Genomic DNA, 23,238 nt, shown 5'->3' with positions numbered 1-23,238 from the left:
TGGATCGGTGGGTTTGATGTTGATTTTGAGGTGATAGACTAGATGGATTTCTGAGAAATGTGAATGTTAGGTGCATTTTCGGGTAAAAGTTGGGAACCTCACTTTTTAACATAATTAGGGTATGCTGAATTCGATTAACCCGGTTCCCAAGCCGAATTTTGAGTTTTTGACCTTTTAATTAGCATAAACAAAATGGCCACCAAATTGCCATTTTTGGACAATTTGTTTGAACAAGCATTTATATATCATGTATATACATGCAGCTCTTTTACTTTAACTTTGCAACTTTTACCCCAAAATGCACCTAGAAGCTTATACATGGCCTTTTTCCATAAATCCGTCTAGTCTATGACTAGAGATTTAGTCTATGACGTCATAGACGTCTAGTCTATGACTAGGTGAGAACTGAGATTTGCTAGGATTGAAAGACATGTTCCATTCTTAGATCGGCATACGATTCCAGGTTGTTGCATAAAACAAATATTCCTATGAACATTGATATGGGGAAGCATCGGGAGTGGGAGATGAGGGAAGGAGGGGCAGTATGCAGCATTTGGAGAAGGACATTTTGCACGTCATCCCCATCTAATACATACTTAATGAACGTGCTTGCTCCATCATGTCCACCCGGACGTCTCGCACATCAAACATGGCCAGGAAAGAGAACAGGTAAGATTGTTCATTCTGGGTGGCATGCTCATCAGGACAGCCTTCTGTAACCTCCCCAGGTTGGCGCAGAAAGGGACCATACGGAAAGCTCAGGTGATGTGCCACAGCAGCTATGGCCATCTCCCCACAAATGATGAAATCCTGCCAAAGGGTAGAGCACAAAAAAGACAAAAACAGCTTTCTTATCATTTTTTGTTGGAAAAAACTGCTTATAACACGATTATGTTTATGTCGAAGATGGTGTGCATTTGTCCAGGTTTTCCTTGTCATACCCACAAAATCTATCTCCCCCTCCTCCCCTCCCCCTTCTCCTCCTCCCTTTATAAGAGGTGAGGTCCAATTACACCAATATACTGCCCTACCTTGATTGACTACGATACTCCTTCACCCCTCCCCCCCCCCCCCCCCCCCCCCGTTCTCATCCAACTCTCTCTCCACTCTCCAACCACCCTCACCTTATTGATATACCTGCTTGCACAATCTTCCAATCTCAACCACGATCTACCTCTTTTCCTCCCACCTTGTTCCCTCAACCTATCCGCTCTCTTTGCCACTTTGGGAATTCTGATAATTCTGATGATCCTTAACTCAGAGCCATTTTAAGTTTTAATTTCCTTTAAAAAAGATTTTCTCTGCAATAATAGGGCCGATTGAGATCAAATTTTACACTGTAGGGGGGACTCGGTCTGCAGAATATTTTAATGGTAATTATGACGTCACAGGTCACGTGGTTCGGCCGCCATATTGTTTTTCATGAAAACACGAAAACACCTTTTTCTCTGCAACGGCTGACCAGATCGAGGCCAAACTTTGCAGGCTGAATCGCATACCCATGTCGAACAAAAAAGTCAGCGAGCATGACATCATGCATCACATGGTTTCAGAGTTATGACGTTTTTAAGCATGAACCTTTAAAACCAAGCTCCCTCATTTTTGATCCAATCGAGGGGAAACTTCACAAATCTGTTCAGCATGTCAGTCTACTAAAATGTCCTTTTGGAATTTGCGATAGGGCACGTGGTTTGGCAGATATCGTTAAGTAAACGAAAATATTTAAAAAATGGATATCTGTTGAATCGCCAGTACCTCAGACCGTGAGTTGGTAATTATATAATTCACACAGTGCAATACGTGCCGGCCGCTCCATGGAGCGACCTTGCGGGCTTATCAACGAGGCGAGGCGTGACACACATGTGTCTCAGCATACCTTAGATCAAGTTTGAAAACCAGCATCAACCGTGCATAAATTTGCATATTCGATCATTTTTGACAAAGTTATGGCACTTTGAACTTTGCTAGGGGACGTGTATTGCAGCGCAATACTCAGAACGCTTGTTTGAGATTATTTTTCATCCAAGTTACATTTTCACTTCTTCTCTTGTTTGTGTTTTCCAAATATTCACGCTTATACTTTTACCTGATTATGCAACCACTTTCATCATGATTGGTGCACTGGCAACAAAGCTGAATCAATGAAGAAGATTGCACTTCCATTTTTAACTCAAAGATAATACATGACCAACTAGAACGGCACTCAGTTGATAGCCAGGTGAACAGTTTACGTTTTGTATCCCAGAGTCGACCAGAAAATCTCAATTCAGAATCACATTGAATAAAAATCATCCGTCCACAACTTTTTGAGATATCCTGCATTGTATCGTTTTTTGGCCCCATCTCCCAATGGTGAAGAATCACTTAAACAATTATACTGGCTATGAATCTGGATCTTCACCAAAATCTAATCATTTCGTCCGTGTCACATACACTACCTCTCGGCCAAATTTTTCACAGACAAACAAAAGAAAAATCACTCATAGAGCGACACTTGGCAAAAGAGAACAAAGTAGAATGGCACTCAGTAGAGCATCCTTTTGACCTCACAAATAATTAGTGGTTGAATTCAGTGACCTGGTATGCAAATTGCCTTCAAATTTTAAGTTAATCAGATCAAAATTGACAATTTTAGAAGTTTGGCCTATGTTGACCTCAACAATAGTTGGTGGTTGAATTCAGTAAGCTGATATGTAAATCCTATTCAGTCAATTCAAGTCAATCGGATGAAAATTGAGGATTTTAGAAATTTGAAAAAAAAGTGGTTGACCTTTGGCCTATGTTGACCTTTTGACCTCACAAATATATAGGATTTTGTCGGACCACGAATTCTACCATTTGGTGAAGTTTCGTGAAGATCGGTTTAAAATTGTGACCTGTAGGCAAGTATAAGTGAGTGGACAGACAAACACACACACAAACACTTAAACCGGAGTGATCAACATACTTGTCAAATATACATATTTTTTTTTTACTAAGTAACAGACAGACAGGGGTGAAAACATAACCTTCATCCACCTTTGGTGGCGGAGGTAATAACTTGGGACTTACAGCTGTTACGTCCCATCAACCATGTACCTGCAGGCCCTTGGCGACAGCACCAACACTGCTCCAACCCCATGTGTTCTTGTCCGAGATCACATGTAACTTCACGAGCATGGCAATGAAAGCTGCCTGCCTGTATCAACGGCACATTCCCACGCAACTGCTGATCACGACATGCACATTATCATTGCTCCACCACATACAGACACGTGTACACTCCGCCATACAATAACTTTACACTTTCACCAACCTAGAAATGCAACACTATGTATGAAATCGATTGCAACGTAATGCAACACCAATGCTATGTGCATGGGAAAAGGAGGCCTCTGGTGGTGTAAAAGTGGAAGATAAATCTTCACCGTGAGTTTTTGTGGCGTCTGCTCTGTCTTGTGACGTTGTGGAAATGTAACTCATTGATTGGGACTGGTAACTCATTGATTGGGACTGGTAACGAAGCAGATAGACGATTTCGTAAATGAATGTCAGGAATGTGCACGAACATGGTAATCTCTTGTCCACCTGGTCACAGCCCCAGGCTGGAGCACCCCCCTATTGTTTGGTAAATGGAACTCGCAGCAGGAGGGGAGCGAGCTGGTGCCAGTGAGGCGACCGAGTAACGTTTGCGGAGAACGGATTAGGATTAGCGGAGGAAGGATTAATACTGCGGTGCCCATAAAAGAGTGAACATCTCCTTGACTCATGAGCACTTGCCACGATAACCCCTGCCCGACGGAACGAACGAGCACGCAACGGGAAACAGAAAACAGGAGAGCACCGGTGAACGAAGAAGAACCAACGACTTGAATTACTAAATTCGTTATAGTATTGTAGTTCTTTATTGCATTGAAACAAGTAAATTATTAGCTAATAAAGCGTTGCTTTGTAAAAGCCCTGTTTAGTTATTTTGTATCCTCCTGAGTCATATAACTATTCCCGAACAACGTCATGGCTGGGCCGTGTAGCCATGTGCATGAGACCATTTACTAATCACTTAGAGCCACAGACGTCCCATAAGCCTGTGTCCCCGCACAGGCCGAGACTTCATCCCCTAAAGGGCTCCATCTCCATTATCCCCTGTTATTCTCTTCTGCCCCGACTTGAGAATTATTTTGAACCCTTAACCCATTCCTTGTTGCCACTACGCTTGTGGCAATATCTAAAGTTAAGATATGTCATACGTGTTTGTCTTGAAAGGACTCCATCTATATATAATTTGTGCCATTGGGTGGTGAAACATCCATTTTGTGTACCAAGTTACCGATTCATTGCTGTGACATGCTTTGTTTCATCGTCACCAGTTTCTTTTTTTGTTGAACTCTTTATTAAATAACCAGGTGGAGGCGTCGAGGCGTCTCTTCCCGCCATCACGCTGTCAGAACGTTAGGTAATCGTTAAAAATTGTGGGATTCTATTTCTCACGTGCAGTTTCAAATTCGGCCAATCACTGTTCGGTTGTCTGGGGCCGTGCCCACGTGTAAGGGGCACAAAGCATACAAGACGAATCCAGTGTTGATGTGGTTAGAGTATCCACTCTGAGTCTGGGAGGTGGACAGTTTGATTCCCACCCTGGTCGAGTCAAACAAAAGACTCTAAAAATGGTATGTGCCACTTCCTCATTGGTGCTCAGCATTTGGAGGATAGAGAATGGATACACGTCGCGGTTTGGCATCACTCGGACGGGGGAGCGGTGGGGAACAGAAGGTGGAGATTTCTCCACAATCCAATACTGTGAAGAGTAAAGTGGTACCTCGTGGTTTCTTACTCCCTCTAAGGCCAACGGCTGTTTGTCTGCTAATGCCAACTAATGTCTGCTCATGCAGGGCTGTTTGTCCCTGTGTTGTCGTCTGGTCTGTGTGGACGGAGTCCTCAGGATTCAAAGTATCCACCGCCGCTTCGTTAAGGGATCACAGGTCATGTACCAAGCCGTTCAACTTTTGTTGTTCTCAGAGTTTTGTTTCAGAGGCTCTTTTCAGGATCAGCAAAGAGCCCCATACGCCATACGGCCTCCGACTGTAGTTTGTTTGTGTACAAGAGTCCGTACACCTCCCCCGCTGCAGTCTATGTGAGGTGCGTCAGAAAGCGAACTTTGGAAGTGTAGTCCCAATGTTTGCAAGAGCATCACTGTCTCTCTGTGTTGGTCTGTGTTTTTAATCACAAAATTACCAACTTTATAAATCGCGAATCGGAAAAGGAAACGTCATATCTATTTTGTAGGGTATGAAGGGATAGATTAACGTCGAGGTGGTCTGAGTGTTTGGGTTCCCCTTTAAAAAGCTTCAACCCGAAAAAAGGAAACTTTGGAATTACTATCTGATACACCAGCAATGTAATCTCAATGGGTTCCATATGTTCACCACAAGCCGCTTACCAAAATGAGACAAATACCACCATCTTGACGCACAGGAACTTGCCAATGGGATGGAGGGGTGCGAGTTCCTCACGCAGTGTGCGGTAAAACAGGATGAGGCAGTACATGGCAATCTCGGGATGCAGACAGACAGAGACAAACCGATTTCTGATTTATCTGATTAAACAGACACCTGTACCAGTGAGTCATACATAAAGCAACGGCTCATTAGCCGAGTATGATGACATAATTCAGGTTTTTAACCTTGAAACTCAGTACCTCTAGGAAATGACTGGTTCATGAGAATTCTGTGTCCATCAAAGCCAAGACAAAAGGGAGTGTTACATTTAATACAAACCTCATACTTATATACAATATGTCAATTATTTATTTAACAAGTTTTCCTTTTATAAACTGCTCCACATCATGAAAGACAGCTGACCGACACAGAAGTTTCAGTTGAAAACAACTGATGAAAACGCATTTCTTCTTTAAATACTTGTTTGTGAGAAAGCGTGTTTGTGCAAAAAGGCAAACTTACAATTTGAGAAGCGTTGTTGATGACGACGATGTAGCTCCAGGCATTGTTGAAAGCGAAGTTGCCTTCATCGTACACGTTGTATAACTCGCACACCCTAATGATAGCAGCGCATGCACACGCGAACATAGGAGTCGGCTTTAACCCTCGCAAAGCACTGAACAAAGGTTTTGTTTCAATGTTTGAACTCCGGATGGTTTGCTTTGGGATTGGAGTAAGGGGGGGCGTTAAAGTTTGCTGAACCAATCAGCATTCTACAAATGCGCAAAAGATTTCTATTGGATATTTTTAATAGGGAGGTTAACTTCCGTGAAACAACGTCAATGTTTGGATTGCGACAAAATTGCTGTGGATTCTCCGAGCAAATGTATCACGTGACCGCACCACTGCAACAACTCATACGAATACCCTCCCCTGCCCTCCCACTCCACTCTCTCCCCCACCAAAGAATGAAATATCAGAATGGAAAGAATGTTCGACTTACAAGGCGATGGCGGTTGTAACAAGTCGAACCAAAGTGTATTGCAAAACTCCGAGCTTACAACGCGATAACAGCACCCTGAAGGGTGGGATGTGGGAGTAGAGGGTGGAGTTGGGGGTGGGATGTGGGAGTGGAGGGTGGAGTTGGGGGTGGGATGTGGGAGTGGAGGGTGGAGTTGGGGGTGGGATGTGGGAGTAGAGGGTGGAGTAGAGGGTGGAGTTGGGGATGGGATGTGGGAGTAGAGGGTGGAGTTGGGGGTGGGATGTGGGAGTAGAGGGTGGAGTTGGGGGTGGGATGTGGGAGTCGAGGGTGGAGTTGGGGGTGGGATGTGGGAGTCGAGGGTAGAGTTGGGGGTGGGATGTGGGAGTAGAGGGTGGAGTTGTGGGAGTGGGATGTGGGAGTGGAGGGTGGAGTTGGGGGTGGGATGTGGGAGTAGAGGGTGGAGTTGGGGGTGGGATGTGGGAGTAGAGGGTGGAGTTGGGGGTGGGATGTGGGAGTCGAGGGTGGAGTTGGGGGTGGGATGTGGGAGTAGAGGGGTGGAGTTGTGGGAGTGGGATGTGGGAGTGGAGGGTGGAGTTGGGGGTGGGATGTGGGAGTAGAGGGTGGAGTTGGGGGTGGGATGTGGGAGTAGAGGGTGGAGTTGGGGGTGGGATGTGGGAGTAGAGGGTGGAGTTGGGGGTGGGATGTGGGAGTAGAGGGTGGAGTTGGGGGTGGGATGTGGGAGTAGAGGGTGGAGTTGGGGGTGGGATGTGGGAGTAGAGGGTGGAGTTGGGGGAGTGGGATGTGGGAGTAGAGGGTGGAGTTGGGGGTGGGATGTGGGAGTAGAGGGTGGAGTTGGGGGTGGGATGTGGGAGTAGAGGGTGGAGTTGGGGTGGGATGTGGGAGTAGAGGGTGGAGTTGGGGGTGGGATGTGGGAGTAGAGGGTGGAGTTGGGGGTGGGATGTGGGAGTGGAGGGTGGAGTTGGGGGTGGGATGTGGGAGTGGAGGGTGGAGTTGGGGGTGGGATGTGGGAGTGGAGGGTGGAGTTGGGGGTGGGATGTGGGAGTAGAGGGTGGAGTTGGGGGTGGAATGTGGGAGTAGAGGGTGGAGTTGGGGGAGTGGGATGTGGGAGTGGAGGGTGGAGTTGGGGGTGGGATGTGGGAGTGGAGGGTGGAGTTGGGGGTGGGATGTGGGAGTGGAGTTGGGGGTGGGATGTGGGAGTAGAGGGTGGAGTTGGGGTGGGATGTGGGAGTAGAGGGTGGAGTTGGGGGTGGGATGTGGGAGTAGAGGGTGGAGTTGGGGGTGGGATGTGGGAGTGGAGGGTGGAGTTGGGGGTGGGATGTGGGAGTGGAGGGTGGAGTTGGGGGTGGGATGTGGGAGTGGAGGGTGGAGTTGGGGGTGGGATGTGGGAGTAGAGGGTGGAGTTGGGGGTGGAATGTGGGAGTAGAGGGTGGAGTTGGGGGAGTGGGATGTGGGAGTGGAGGGTGGAGTTGGGGGTGGGATGTGGGAGTGGAGGGTGGAGTTGGGGGTGGGATGTGCGAGTGGAGGGTGGAGTTGGGGGTGGGATGTGGGAGTAGAGGGTGGAGTTGGGGGTGGAATGTGGGAGTAGAGGGTGGAGTTGGGGGAGTGGGATGTGGGAGTAGAGGGTGGAGTTGGGGGTGGGATGTGGGAGTAGAGGGTGGAGTTGGGGGAGTGGGATGTGGGAGTAGAGGGTGGAGTTGGGGGAGTGGGAAGAGATTGAGGAGTGACAATAAACAAATAAAACCACCATCTGTAGTTCTTTGCATTAAATGTTCAATGCATTGTCATTTTGTCTTGCAACTCTTGAGCAAAAATGAAAAACTGAGACTCTCCTTAAAATACATTGTTTTCGATATATTTGGGTAATTTGCCATTTATATAAAAAAAAAAATTTGTATTTTTAATCAAAATTTGTCCAAAAGATTTCATTTTGAAAGATTCTACTTTGCCCAAGAGATTGGTTTTGCTACACCTGTAGCTCTACTCCCCGGACACTGTCAAAATTGAAACCCGAGTGAAAATCTTCTTCTTTAACGGCCACAATTATTCCTGCGTTCTTGCCGAGTTGGCTGGGGGAAGCTTCACTCAAGTCCTTCACGAACCAGGTGACCAAGCCTGACGTTCAAATGAGGTTAGGGTAGGAAGTTTTTTCATGGTGCCGGCGATAGCTCACCCACTCTTCACAAAGGACACCGTGGGATCTTTAACATCCATCGACGAATGTTGGCAGACGCGATGCCAAGTTTAACGTCCATCCGAGGGATGGCACACACATTGATGAACCATCCGGCCTGTGAAACGCACCGGGATGACAGTTTGTAGCCGTGTCGGGATTTGAACCCAATCTAAGGTTTTTCACGTCAAAATCATTTTCTCCAACAATTTGTTTTATCGTAGATACCGGTACAATTTGGGTCACGAGGCGAATGCAATTTCAAATTTTGGGTCATGGGCAAAAAAACAAACAAACAAAAAAAACTTCGGGAACCACCGGTCTAGGCCATCCGGTCAGCCCTAGGCAAACAATAAAATCCTATATCCTGACTCTACTAGCTCTGGTGTTGGCTTAGCGGCTAGGGTGCCGGCTTAGGATCCTAGGATCCTGGGTTCGAATCCCGGTCGATCGCTGAATTAACGCCAGGGGGGTTGACTCAGCCTGTCATCCTTTCGAGGTCGGCTAATTGAGTACCAGTTCACTGGTAATTCCCTGTTTGTCGTAAAAAGGCGACAAAAAGGGTTGGCGGCAGGAAGGGCATCCGGCCGTAAAACATTGCTTCAAAAAGGGGACCGAAAAACAACAACAACCACGGTCCCCGAAAAAGGCCAACCCCCGCTGTGCGGGGAAAAATGGCCTCTAAAGGTGTTTTTATCCTGACTCTACTCCTCTTAACAAGGCCGTTGCAAACAACTGGTTACAAGTTATACAGAATGCGTTCAAACACACCTGCCCATCATCCAAGGTGGACAACAGCAAAAAGGAGGCAAGTGTTGGGGCGTAGGCCTACTCTCAAGGGTGCTTTCGAGGTGGGGGAACTTTTCTCCGAGATAACTCAGCAGGTAGGCCATGAAGCTGTAAATGACAAATGCCTCGTAGCATTCCCGGCAGGTGTTGATGTAGATGGAGACCGAAGAGAAGCGCAGAGCGAGCCACTGTGGGATCCATAATGTGACAAAAGTTGAAGGACTTGTGGAGACGAGGAATTGAAAGAAATACAAAAGTGAATTTTCTTTATCATCCGAAATCAAACCAAGAAAGATTTGCTCCCTATCGGTGCAGAAGAGGAAGATTTTCCACAGGTACTTACACTGTCCAGGCTATAAATTGGAACCATCCATAAGATCCTGAACATGCAAAAAATGCACAAACCACGGTCAAAGTGAATAAGAGCGCAAAGGAGAACAATCGAGAGACGAGCATCAAAAGATTAATAAACATCATTTTCCAAATTTGAACTTGATCAACATCAGTTGTTATATTGCAATCGGGTCGAAGAGTGCAATGTTCACGAATATGGGATGAGCATTGTGTCGGATCGTATGATTTATCCCGTTATCCTCACCGGATGATGTGTCTCTGCAGGTGCGGCTGCGTGTAGTTTACAATGTGATGGATGATGTCCCACAGAGATATTGGCAGCGTCAGGAACATGAAGATCATGGCGATGAACCATGTCACCACTTGGGCCTGTTTCTGAGGAATGGGAAACGCGACAATCTTTAAAAAGAAAGAATCATTTAAGGACAAATAGAAGTACCGTACTGTACAAAGAGTAATGCGATGGCAACATTGGGACCAACGTGTAAACCAGAGAGGTGAGAGCTTCCGCACCAGATGGGAGGAAAAGCTACAACAACATTTGATGGAAAGGATTCGATAACTTTTCAGATTTCAGATTTCCAATGACACCAAGGGCTGCGACTGATTATATTGTTACGGATCGCGGATTAGATGTTATTTACCGAGCGGTGGTATTGCCGCGACCGTTACAGGATCCCCAATTGGCCCGACTCCCCCAACGTTGACCAGATCGCACCACAGATATTCAATCGGGAAACCTCTAAAGCGACCGAAAGAGAAGGAAGAGAGAAGAAGACAGAGTACGGAGGAATAACAGGATTTATTATGTATTTTCACAAGCCAGAGCAACGAGAGCAATCGGTTATATTCAGCGAAGGGAAGGAGCGATCAAAATTATTTACAAGCAATGGATGGAACTGGAAGAAGCAGTCACACAGTGCATCGTTAGCTTATACTAGTCTATTTACTTAACCCCAGGACAACGATTAGGACAGACGACGTTCACACTTACACGGGGGATATTGCAGGCAGGTATAGCTTGAGGATGGATGGTTGTTTTTGGGAGGCAATGGAGGGTCCAGCGTCGATTGCTGCCTGGCGCGTCCTGTTCGTGGCCTGCGGCCCCTTAGCTGCCCCCTTAGCTGCAGCGCAGCTGGTCGCACGATGGCTCGCACACACCTGCTCGTTCAGGCGTCTTCCTTCTCCCCAGCAACAACGAGGGACAGCAAGCAAGAGGACGGGGTCAAAGCAAGAGCTTGGAGGACGCAAGAGCAAGAGGAGCAAGAGCTGGAGGGCAAGAGAGTGGAGTGCGTCCCGCGGCGACTTATATTGGTTTTCTCCCCGAACCTTCGCGCACTTTCTCGGGGGTTCCCGCTCCGCCCTCTCTTAGCCAAACCCCTTGTTCTGGGTTGGATGAGCGGGGCCGCCTTACTCCTCCCCCCTATGACGAGGGGGGTGACCCGTCTTCTCTAGCCACTCCCCTTGTTCTTAATGGCCGCAAATGGCGAAAACCGGTCAGCAGCTGCAGGTAAGGCGCCGTCACTTTGCTCATCAGTTCAGTACTGCAATAAACGTTTGCTGTGAAAGCTCAAGTGGGGGAATCCCTGGCACTTGAGCTTTCATGGATCATCGGAGGGGCCTACGCTTTATTTCGTTTGATGCAATGCAGAGTCAATCTAGTGGGAAACACATATTTAGCCTACATAGAATAAGGAAATAAACTATTTAAAAAGATATATCGTGGCCTGTGTGTAAGTTTCATGGAATTAACTAGGAGGACGGCTGCGGCCATTATTTACATTACGAGGGTGTTACACACAACAAAACCATACTTTTCACATTCGTTACACTTTCTACAAAATTGTTACACTTCTCAAAACCGTTACCCTTCTCAAAACCATTACACTTCTCAAATTCGTTACACTGCACCCTCCTTTCTTCAGGCCCGTCTCGGGCCTACAAAACTTTAACTTAGTGTGACACGTAGGTGTAATTCCCTCTACAATTAACCTGACCCTGAGTGTGACAATCTTAAAACACAAATAAGTATGTCCCCCTATTGCATTGCACCCTGTCTAACAGACTCAAGCCCACAGCTAACCGAATTACGGAATTGTTCTCAAACTATACATTTACGGTGGGGAGCATTATTTACAGTCACGTTATTTCTTATTTACAACGCAACCCAGGACCTGTGTTTTTCTTTTTCTTTTTAGGGAACAAGAAAAAGAAATTCCTGTTGGGAGGGAGGAGACAGCACGCATTGCATCGATGCACCAGTACCAATACCAATACCACCAAAGCACCCAAAAGCACCAAAAGCACCACTCGGTGCACAGTCACCACGGTTCATAATAAACACAACAAAACAACTGGTGGTGGTCTTCTCTTTCTCTGCTGGGCCGATGTTCTTCCCGACGTCTTCTGGCTTCATGCGGCCTACTTGGAAATAATAAAAAGCACAACTTGTGTTCATTTTTATTTAGGGCCTCCAGGGCCAACTAAGGGTGGTCCACCTGTTTGGCATAGGTGCCGCCTTACCGAGGTCCGCAAGCAAGATTCCCTGGCCACTATGGCCGGTCTCCAACAGAGGTGCCCTGCCCCAGAACCTGGGGTCCATCAAGTGGTACTTGGCCGCAGAACAGCGGTCCATAAAGTGGTACATCAACGCAATGCATGCTGGTTCTGAGAATCTCGTGCGCACAATGGCCATCTCGCGCACGCTCCCCTCGGCACCCAATGGCGCACAGGTCCTCAAGTGGGAGACAAAAGGGGGGAAGACAAATGAGCGAGGGGTAAGGTCACAAGGGTACACGTCAATAAAGGCAATGCAGGGTGAAGTGCGTACGGAGAGCGAAGTGAGAAAAACTCGTCCCTACCGTACGTCACCCCCCCCCCCCCCCCTGTCACCTACACTACCCTTGCCCTTACCCCATATTTACAAGAATTTACACCTTTACAAATTCGTCACTACGTCTTGTCATCCTCATCTTTCCCTTCTACACCAAATTCGTCTCCAATCCCTCTACTTCAAAATTTGCCATCACCAATTCATCATCAATCCTCATAAGGAGGGAGAGATGGAATTACGCACAATGTCACACCCACGTCATGATGCGTCTCACAATCCAAAACATTTGCATTAATGAAAAATAATAAAACATGGCATGGTGTGGAGTTACCTCATCTCAGGTGAGTGGATGCAGATGGTGCGAGGAGACTTCAATCCTAACTATCCTCTAAATGATTTTAACACACTTTACACTACCCGGGGTCTCTCCCTGCCAATCCATTGGCCGACTTACACTATGGGTTCTAAAAACCAATTCCCATTGACCAAACTGTGGTGCTTCTCAATTTGGGGTCTCACTCCCCCGATTCATCTCCCGGTGCCCTTGCACAATTTCTGGGCTGTGACGTGTAGCTCTCACAGCAGGTCTACCCACCTGCACACCTCCACCACTGTAGTTGCCACCCGAGCTTACCTAGCTCCTCACCCTAACCTAACTAACTGGGGAAGACCCCTCCTGGCTCTGTCACCCCTTGGTGCCCTCTGGCACTGGGCTACCCGGGTCCGTCCTCCGGATCCTCGGGCCCCATCCACTACAACTACCGGCTCCCAGAGCCCACCTGCGGCCTCACCTGGCCGACATCCTCACAGTGGTGGAGTGCCCAACCAACTACACACACTAACAGGCTACACGCCCAGCCATTTCCACAACACTAATGCACCCATCCAAAGACCATTCTTTCACCCGCACCACAGATGCCAATATCCAACCACAATTTACCTGTACCCTCTACCTAACACTTACTCTACCCGCCCCGGGTATCCGTGATGGGGGTCCACTCTTCCCCCATTCACACCTTCGCACCATCCACTCCACTCCACAATTTCCACCATACTCACTCCACGACCATCCATTCCAATACTCCATTTATTCCACACTACCATTCTCCATACCTGTTGTTGCACACCTGTGCCCTCACACCTGGTGCCACCTGCACCCTCCTTTCTTCCTGGACCATTTGGTCATCACAATACACATCACCATCACTCACTCATACACTGCTCCATCCACCTGTTCAGTTGCACACCTGTGCAATCACACCTGTTCAATCCTCAAACACACGGCATCATCTCATCTAACTACTCCCCTCTGAAACTTGCGCTTCCCAGTCGCCCCTTTAAACTATTGCCCTCCCACGTCATTATCATCCACACTAAACTACCTGCGTTCCCTCTACAGGTATCAGTCACTAACTAATCTTAACGTTACCTAATGTCATCTTCTAGGGCCCTACACACAATATCCTAACCCACCCGGGCTAGTTTTCACTGCCATAAACCCCATAAACCTAGTGCTCCTTTGCCCCCCCCCTGTGAGGGATGACAGAGTTGCCATCCCACCACATGGGGGGCGTTCCCACTATCATCCCCCCCAGTCCTCTGACGCTACGAGCCCCCGTCGCAAGAGGTACTGGGTCCTGCCTCGGCATCTAGAGCCGAGGCGATCCATGAGGGCGCCTGCTCGCCGGCATAAGGTCTTATCCGGTCGGCATGGACGATCCGAGGGGGGGCCCGTGGCCCCATTTTGATTTTAATGACCACGTCACAGATTTGCGACAGGACGACTCCCGGGCCTTGCCAGGAGGAGGTGAGTTTTGGGCACCTGCCCTTCCGCCTCCGGGGATTAAAGAACCAAATCTTCATCCCCGGAGCGTATTGACTCCCCTGGCTCCGGTCTTCGTACCTACGCTTCATCTTGGCCCCCGCCAGATGGAGCTGGCGGCGGGCGAAGGCATGGACCCGCTCCATGCCTTCCTCCAGGTGACGTGCGTAACCCTCCCTCGGCGGTGTATCCGTGGTGTCTGGCACGGGACCGCATAGCAAGTCGGCGGGAGCCCGTAACTCCCGCCCATACATAAGCAACGCTGGACTGCATGCGGTGGCCCCGTGCTGGCTAGTTCGGTAGGCCATCAACAGGTACGGGAGATGTTCGTCCCAGTCATCCTGACAGGTGGTGGTGAACAATGCCAGTTGATGGATCAATGTTCGATTGAACCTTTCCACCATCCCGTCAGATTGTGGCCGCAAGGGCGTGGTCCTGGTTTTCCGAATTGACAGGAGTCTGCACACATCTTTTAGCAATTGACTTTCAAAATTTCGACCCTGATCGGTGTGCAGCTCCTGTGGAATCCCGTGTCGACATACAAATCCTTCTACGAAGGCCTGTGCTACCACCCCTGCTTCTTGGTTGGGGAGGGCATAGGCCTCCGGCCACTTGGTGAAATAGTCCATTACAACGAGGATATACTTATTACCTTGGCGGGTGTGGGGCAGCGGTCCTAGAATATCCATAGCCACCCGCTCAAGGGGGGCCCCCACCTGATATAATTGGAGGGGGGCCCTCATCCTCCGTGCTGGTCCCTTTTTGGCAGAACAGGCGTCGCATCTCCGACACCAGTCCTGTATGTCGCGCCCCATATTCACCCAATAGAACCTCCGGCGGACCCGAGATATTGTCTTTGTCCTGCCCAAATGGCCGCCGGAGCGGGTACCATGCACCTGTTGCAATATGACGTTCTTGAATTTGTCAGGGACTATCACCAGCCAGGAAGTTCTATCAGAGGGAACCTCCACCCACTTGCGATACAAGATGTTGCCTTTCAATTCCAGGGTCTGCCACTGAGCCCAATACGCCTTTGTTTGCGCCCCGAGGGGGGTGACCTCTTCCCCCTTTGGTCTTTGCCCCAATTTGACCCATTGGAACACCGGCCCCAGAACAGGATCCTCCTGCTGGGCCGTGCTCCAAGCCAACTCTCCAAATTCCTCGTCCGCGGTTAGTGGCAAAATTGGCCCTCTCACCCGTGTTGCCCGGACGACGAGAATCGGGGCGGAATCGCCCAATTGCTCCCTCTCCTCGTGTCTCGCACAAAATTTACAGTTTCCCCCCAGACAAGGACGCCGAGAGAGTGCGTCCGCATTACCATGGGCCTTCCCGGCCCTATGGGCCACATCAAAATCGTACTGCTGCAACTTTTCCAACCACCTTGCAATTTGGCCCTCCGGTTCCTTGAACCGAAGGAGCCATTGCAAGGAGGAATGGTCAGTTCTAACCAAAAATTTCCGCCCGTACAGGTACGGGTGGAAATGGTTCATGGCAGCCAGCATAGCCAATAACTCTTTGCGAGTGACACAATAATTTCACTCGGGCCTACTTAAGGCCCGACTATAGTAACCAATCACTCTCTCCACGCCCTCCTGTGTCTGAGACAAAACTGCGCCCAATCCTTCCTGGCTCGCATCCGTGTCCAGGGTAAATGCCCCGTTGCTAGTGGGGTAAGCTAGAAGGGGTGCGGATGTTAGACACCCCTTCAATTTTTGGAAGGCCTCGTGGCACTCCCGTGTCCAATTAAATCGCGTCCCCTTCTCCGTAAGCCGGTGGAGGGGACGGGCCAACTCCGCAAATTTCGCCACAAAGCGCCGGTAGTAGGAGCAGAGTCCCAAAAATCCCCGCACCTCCTTGATGGTACGTGGTGCGGGCCACTCCTCTACCGCTTTAATTTTGTCTGGGTCCGTTTTTACCCCCTCGCGGCCGATCACGTGACCTAGATAGGCCACCTCTCTTGCAAACAAAGTGCACTTACTCGGGTTCAGCTTCAACCCTGCCTGTCTGAGGCACCCGAACACCTGGTCCAAATTAGCTACCGCCTGGGGGAAGGTCTTGGCATGTACTAGGACGTCATCCAGGTATACCAGGCATGATTGCCATGGCATGCCGCCTAGTACATGTTCCATTAATCGCTCAAAGGTGGCGGGGGCGTTACACAAACCAAACGGCATCACAGTGAACTGATACAGCCCCTTACCTGTGGAAAATGCCGTTTTCTCCTTCCCTGCCCTATCCATCTCCACCTGCCAATACCCACTCTTGAGGTCCAAAGTTGAGAACCAATTTGAGCCCGCAACGGCATCGAGGGTGTCATCAATCCTTGGCAGGGGATATGAGTCCTTGAGTGTCACGTTGTTTAGCTGGCGATAGTCCACGCAGAACCGCGTGGTCCCATCCTTCTTTTTGACCAGCACAACAGGTGACATCCAAGGACTTCCCGAGGGCTCGATCACACCTGCGTCGAGCATTTTTTCAACCTGCTCGTCAGCTTCCGCCCTCTTGCTCCAAGGGAGCCGTCGGGCGGCCTGACGAATAGGCCGGGCCTCACCGGTGTGGATCTGATGTTTCACCAGGCCCGTACGTCCAATATCCTCGGTGGACAAGGAGAAGAGGTCCAAATGGGACCCAACCAGTTTGTGTAAGGCCTCCCTCTGGGTACCTCCCAACTCTACACTACTACGATTTACCATCTCGCAAATGGGATCGGGTCAATTCCTAGAACTTATTGAAGGCTCCCCCTGGGGCCGGCTCGGCTGGACGTTCTCGCCCCTCACTGACGCGACTTCTCTAACTGGGGTGCAGCCAGCTACCTTCGTGCCCCTCACTATAGTGCATGGTTCTGTGCTAATATTAATTACTCGGACGGCCACCACCGGCCCGTCCGTTTTTATAAGGGTACGGCCCACGATTAAACCAGGTATGGATAGCGCTGCCACCGGTTCGACCAGGCCGCAGGATTCCTGCCATGTCGGGCGAGCTGACCATCGGGCAGGCACTATGGCCTCGGCCCCCGGAGGGATGGTCACGGCCTCAGGAGCCTTCAGCTCCACCCTCTCGGCCGTGCTCACCCCCTCCAATGGTAGCTCTTCCACTCCCCATCGCAGGATCCCCCGACTCAAGTCGATTTTACAACCGCTGGCAGTCAACAAATCCAACCCTATTAAGCATGGGTCGCACACCTCCGCCACCCAAACCTCTATCTCTTGCTTTACCGATCCCAACTTGAGGGTCACAAAACCACGCCCTATGATCGGAGCCGTTGCCCCGGTAGCCAACTGCAAACTATGATTTTCCAGACGCTGGATTTTACCCCAGCCGTCTGCACTCGAATTAAGGACCACGGGGCTGATGATCGTGGCGCTGGCTCCCGTGTCCACCACGGCGTCTACCCCCACGCCGGCAATTTTGCACCGAATTGTTAAACTACCCGTCCCAATTCGGCCACAATGAATGACCTGTCGCGTCAACGAGGGCTTCTCCCCATCCCCTACTGCCGAACACCGCCCTGCATGCCCGGCACGTTCTAGTTTCCCGGGCCCTGGCGGGGGGGTGTCTGAGGTCGGCTAGGCCGATCTATACGGGGCGGAGTTGAGGGCATCGGTTGGCGGGAAACGTCCCGGGGCGGAGCTCGACACTCCCATGCCCGGTGACCCATCCGAGCACAATTATAGCACCTCACCTGGTAAGGTGCTTGCCTCCGGTATTCCAAATTCCCCCCCCCCCCTGTATGTCCGAATTGGGGTACTCTGTCGGGGACTACCGGGTGCCACCGCTGGGGCCGCCTGCCATGGTCCAGGTCCCGCCAGGCGCCGATCCACTAACCTCCGGACCATGCTCTCCAGGTCAGGGCCCCCGTCGGGGGCGGGCCCCCTTGGGGGGCCGCCCCCCATCACGGGCCCCATCTGACGCACCGCCACTGCGTGGCGCTCGCCTCCCCGGGCCAGGGGCCTCGCTGCTTCCCAACGGGCTGCAGCGTCGTCCGCCTGACTCATGGTTTGCGGGCGCCACATGGCGAGCTGTTGCCGGAGCTCCAGATCCGGAAGGGCCTGAATAAAGTGATCCAGAGCCAGGCTTTCCTGGGAACTCGCTGCCATGTCCGCGTGTGCGATCCCGACCGCGCGGCGAATATCGTGAGCAAGTTCCTCGATGGTCTCCTGGGGCTTGCGTTTTCGCTGCGCAAGTTGAGCTTTAACAAGCTCGCTTTGCTGTTCAATGCCGAACCGATTAATTAATGCCGCACGGAGGGCTGACAGGGTGAGAGCACCCGGTGGTAAAGCCGTCAGCACCTCCGCCGCCGCACCGCGCAGTGCCCCCACCAGGTGTACTCCACCTTCGTCCTGATTCCAACCGTTGCCTTTACACACGTACTCAAACTGCGCCAGGTACGCCCTAAAATCACTCTTGCCGTCATACGGCGCGAGTGGGACCTTGTGGGCGCCCGAAGGTCGGACCCCGCGCGTCACTCCTTGCGGGATCAACGCGGGACCAACCCGTTCGGGCTCCCACAGTACGCTATTCCCGGGGGGCTCCCACGCGTCCCCCGTCCCTCCAAACACTACCCCTCCTGGTGTCGATGCCTGGGTCGCCCCTCCGCAACCCGCTACCCACGCCATACCCCCACATCCTTGCTCACCAGCACCCCCCTCACTCCCCATAGCCAAACCTCCTTGCACACCTCCCCTGTCCATCCACTCCGGACCAGTCATACATCTTACCATTGGTCCCTCACGAACACCCGGGTCGACACCACCCCCCAAGCCGACTGAATCTCCCCTCACATCATATACATTGCCACTCACCTCCGTACCTCGTCGTCGCACCTCCTCTGCCACCTGCAAACTTTTTATTTGGTTAGTGAGCACCTCATCATGATTTGAACACAGACCTTGTACATATTCCATGACTTCCTCCTTTATCTCCCTCTTAGTTTCCCTCCGTCTCTTCTTAATTTCACTCACCCCCTCTTCCACCTCCTCTAATTTTTCCTTTACCTCCTTCATCTCCCGGTGCGCCACCTTAACCGTTTCTATGTGCGTCCTCACCTCTCGGTCCTTCGTCTCCATTACTTCTGTCACCTCCTCCAACTTCTTCGTCAACCCCTCATGTACCATCTGACATTCCTTTTGTGTTGCTATTAATTCGTTTTTAATGTCCTTTTGTGTCGCTTTTAAACCCCCGATGATTGCAGTGTTCTTTTCCACTTGGTCCGCTAGTTCCCTTTGTCCGACTGTCAGCTGTTCTACTCCCTTCGTCAGACCCTCTATGCCCCCCTGTAACCTAGCCGTATTATTCCTCACCTCTTTCTCCATACGCTTCTCACCTCGCTTTACCTCCTCGCATAGTCCCGAAACCTCCTCACTTACACCTCGTCGTATCCCCTCTTTCATCTCCTCAATCTCTTTTGTAGATGCCACCCTCATCTGTCCCAATTCATCCCTCTGAGCATCCAGTTTACTTTCTAACCCGATTTGCACCTCCTCTATCTGGTTCCCCATTCGTTTGATTTCCCTGGCAGATTGTTCCCCTATTTCCCGCAATTTGTCCTCCATCCTATTTTCTAACCCCATTAACCCATTTTTCACCTCTTTTATCCCGTTGTCTAACCCCTCAAATTTCTTGTCTAATCCCTCACCGGTACCCCTCGCTTCGTCCCTCATTACCCCCAATTGCTCACTTTGAGCCCTCGCTTCGTCCCTCATTACCCCCAATTGCTCATTCTGAGCCTCCATCCGGTTCCCCATTTGTCCCATACTGCTTTCCAAACCTCTAATTTGGTCTCCCAATTGCTCACTATTCTTTTCCATAAGGGCCTTCATTTGCATCATAAAAAGGTTCAAATCCACTGGTGGCGATGCTACGGTCGCGGGCGCGGTCGCCGTGGCCATGTGCGAGGCGCCATTTTCCGCGCCCGTAACCTCGTGCGCGAGAGCGCCATTTTGTGCGCCTGATACCCCCTCAACCACATTGCCAATGTTCTCCTCCTCTCTTTCCTCCACATACATTTCCCCGAGGTCCTGGGTTACCCCTAACCCGTCTATCTCCCCCACCGACATCCGATCGCCTTGATTGTCCATGGCGCGATCTCAAAATTCGGGTTTTATAAAACAAAATTTCGGCAGCTCGTAATTTTGACCAAAAAAAATTTTTTTTCCTACACGTTTTAAAAATTTGGTTCGGGCCTCTAATCCCACTCCCAGACATCAATTGTTACGGATCGCGGATTAGATGTTATTTACCGAGCGGTGGTATTGCCGCGACCGTTACAGGATCCCCAATTGGCCCAACTCCCCCAACGTTGACCAGATCGCACCACAGATATTCAATCGGGAAACCTCTAAAGCGACCGAAAGAGAAGGAAGAGAGAAGAAGACAGAGTACGGAGGAATAACAGGATTTATTATGTATTTTCACAAGCCAGAGCAACGAGAGCAATCGGTTATATTCAGCGAAGGGAAGGAGCGATCAAAATTATTTACAAGCAATGGATGGAACTGGAAGAAGCAGTCACACAGTGCATCGTTAGCTTATACGTCTATTTACTTAACCCCAGGACAACGATTAGGACAGACGACGTTCACACTTACACGGGGGATATTGCAGGCAGGTATAGCTTGAGGATGGATGGTTGTTTTTGGGAGGCAATGGAGGGTCCAGCGTCGATTGCTGCCTGGCGCATCCTGTTCGTGGCCTGCGGCCCCTTAGCTGCCCCCTTAGCTGCAGCGCAGCTGGTCGCACGATGGCTCGCACACACCTGCTCGTTCAGGCGTCTTCCTTCTCCCCAGCAACAACGAGGGACAGCAAGCAAGAGGACGGGTGTCAAAGCAAGAGCTTGGAGGACGCAAGAGCAAGAGGAGCAAGAGCTGGAGGGCAAGAGAGTGGAGTGCGTCCCGCGGCGACTTATATTGGTTTTCTCCCCGAACCTTCGCGCACTTTCTCGGGGGTTCCCGCTCCGCCCTCTCTTAGCCAAACCCCTTGTTCTGGGTTGGATGAGCGGGGCCGCCTTACTCCTCCCCCCTATGACGAGGGGGGCGACCCGTCTTCTCTAGCCACTCCCCTTGTTCTTAATGGCCGCAAATGGCGAAAACCGGTCAGCAGCTGCAGGTAAGGCGCCGTCACTTTGCTCATCAGTTCAGTTGAGTACTGCAATAAACGTTTGCTGTGAAAGCTCAAGTGGGAGAATCCCTGGCACTTGAGCTTTCATGGATCATCGGAGGGGCCTACGCTTTATTTCGTTTGATGCAATGCAGAGTCAATCTAGTGGGAAACACATATTTAGCCTACATAGAATAAGGAAATAATCTATTTAAAAAGATATATCGTGGCCTGTGTGTAAGTTTCATGGAATTAACTAGGAGGACGGCTGCGACCATTATTTACATTACGAGGGTGTTACACACAACAAAACCATACTTTTCACATTCGTTACACTTTCTACAAAATTGTTACACTTCTCAAAACCGTTACCCTTCTCAAAACCGTTACACTTCTCAAATTCGTTACAATATGTACAACGTATGTGTGTGTGTGTGTGTGTGTGTGTGTGTGTGTGTGTGTGTGTGTGTGTGTGTGTGTGTGTGTGTGTGTGTGTGTGTGTGTGTGTGTCTGTCGTGTTTTGTACAAATCAAGATATTAACCCATTCAGTGATGACAAAACACGTTGATTTAACATTTGGGTTAATTTGGCCCTGAAAAGGGTAACAGTTTATTCTTAAAGTTTGCATAATGGGTTGCACTTTGACCTGCAGATTGCATCATTCCTAGAGGGGGGGGGGGGGGGAGAGGTAAATATACTGTTGATGATGCAGTGTGCCCTGAAAGTTCGCCCAGGACCTCGTCCTTTGCTCAGGGTGCCGGCAATGACTCGCTCACTCTTTTCTCAGATCTTGACACCGTGGCATCTTTAACGTTTCCCGGCCGACCCAGGAGGAAGAGGTATAATTGGGCCCGTTAAAGAAGTACAGCAGTAGTAATGTCAATAAAACGAACAAGCAAAATAAAACTCTCGTGTCGGCCTAACTGTTAATGTGGCTGGCTTGATATCCTTGGGTCTCGACTTCAAGCCCCCGTCGTGCCGTTGAACCAACATCAGGCGGGTCGACTCAGCCCGTCATCCTTCCAAGGTCACCATCTATTCCTCTTCTTATTCTCACCCCTGCCCTCCTCCGTCACTACCACTCCTCGTGACCCCCACTCTAAATATATATCTGATGCTGCATAACAAAAGTGACAATTTATTTACTATACTAAAAAATGGTCACTTTTTGACCGCACCCGAGGGATAAGGGTCCAGTACACTCTTCCTCCCTTGCCTTACCTTATTCTCTTTCATTCTCTCCCCTTCTTTTACTCTCAATCTCATGATATTTTCGTTTTTCATTATGCTCCCTATCCTACCTAAATCCCATACGATGCTCCTTCAATCCCGGAAAATCTGTCCCACCTACAGAAGTATCATCAAAATAACCCACCTGTCTTAGTTCCATGGCCAGCCTTCTGAGTTTCAGTCTCTTGAATTTCTAGGCCTCCCCATCAGCTATGACCTCTCCTGGACCAATCACATAGCAAAGATGTCGTCCAAGGCATCCTCCGTCAGTCCCAGTATTTGGAAAATCAGAAGTACTCAATGCACAAAAGCCTTGTCCACAGTTCAAAGGAGTGCTGCTCTCCTTTATGGGCCACTACTCCAGCATCATGTCTCTCTCTCCTGCATTCGGTGGAATCTAAAGCTCGAATTTTTTTTTCAGATCTCCCACGATGAGGCCGAGGCAGAAGTTCTGTCGTTTTTACATCGCAGGCAGGTCAGTGGTATCTGTACTTTACCGGCTCTTTTTCAATATGTCTCCCTCCGTT

At 50.0% G+C, this 23,238-nt stretch overlaps 1 protein-coding gene across 4 annotated transcripts in view; it reads right to left on the bottom strand.

The window, feature by feature from the left end:
* TMEM184C (transmembrane protein 184C) overlaps positions 1-23,238 on the bottom strand; it is a 208,538-nt gene that overhangs the window by 183,992 nt on the left and 1,308 nt on the right. For all 4 annotated transcript variants that reach the window (XM_068114361.2, XM_078776980.1, XM_068114359.2 and 1 more), the window contains exons 2-9: positions 9,975-10,105; positions 9,720-9,756; positions 9,359-9,564; positions 6,418-6,492; positions 5,937-6,030; positions 5,417-5,529; positions 3,079-3,178; positions 597-810 (exon numbers count right to left, since the gene is read on the bottom strand). In XM_068114361.2, the coding sequence (XP_067970462.2) occupies positions 597-810; positions 3,079-3,178; positions 5,417-5,529; positions 5,937-6,030; positions 6,418-6,492; positions 9,359-9,564; positions 9,720-9,756; positions 9,975-10,105 (970 nt within the window). The remainder of the gene's footprint in view (positions 1-596; positions 811-3,078; positions 3,179-5,416; positions 5,530-5,936; positions 6,031-6,417; positions 6,493-9,358; positions 9,565-9,719; positions 9,757-9,974; positions 10,106-23,238) is intronic.

This window comes from Myxine glutinosa, chromosome 4 (genome assembly GCF_964187855.1).
Source record: "Myxine glutinosa chromosome 4, kmMyxGlut1.1, whole genome shotgun sequence".
Taxonomy (NCBI): Eukaryota; Metazoa; Chordata; class Myxini; order Myxiniformes; family Myxinidae; genus Myxine; species Myxine glutinosa.
The sequence above is the reverse complement of the archived record's forward strand: the minus strand, read 5'-3'. Positions and strand labels throughout refer to the sequence as shown.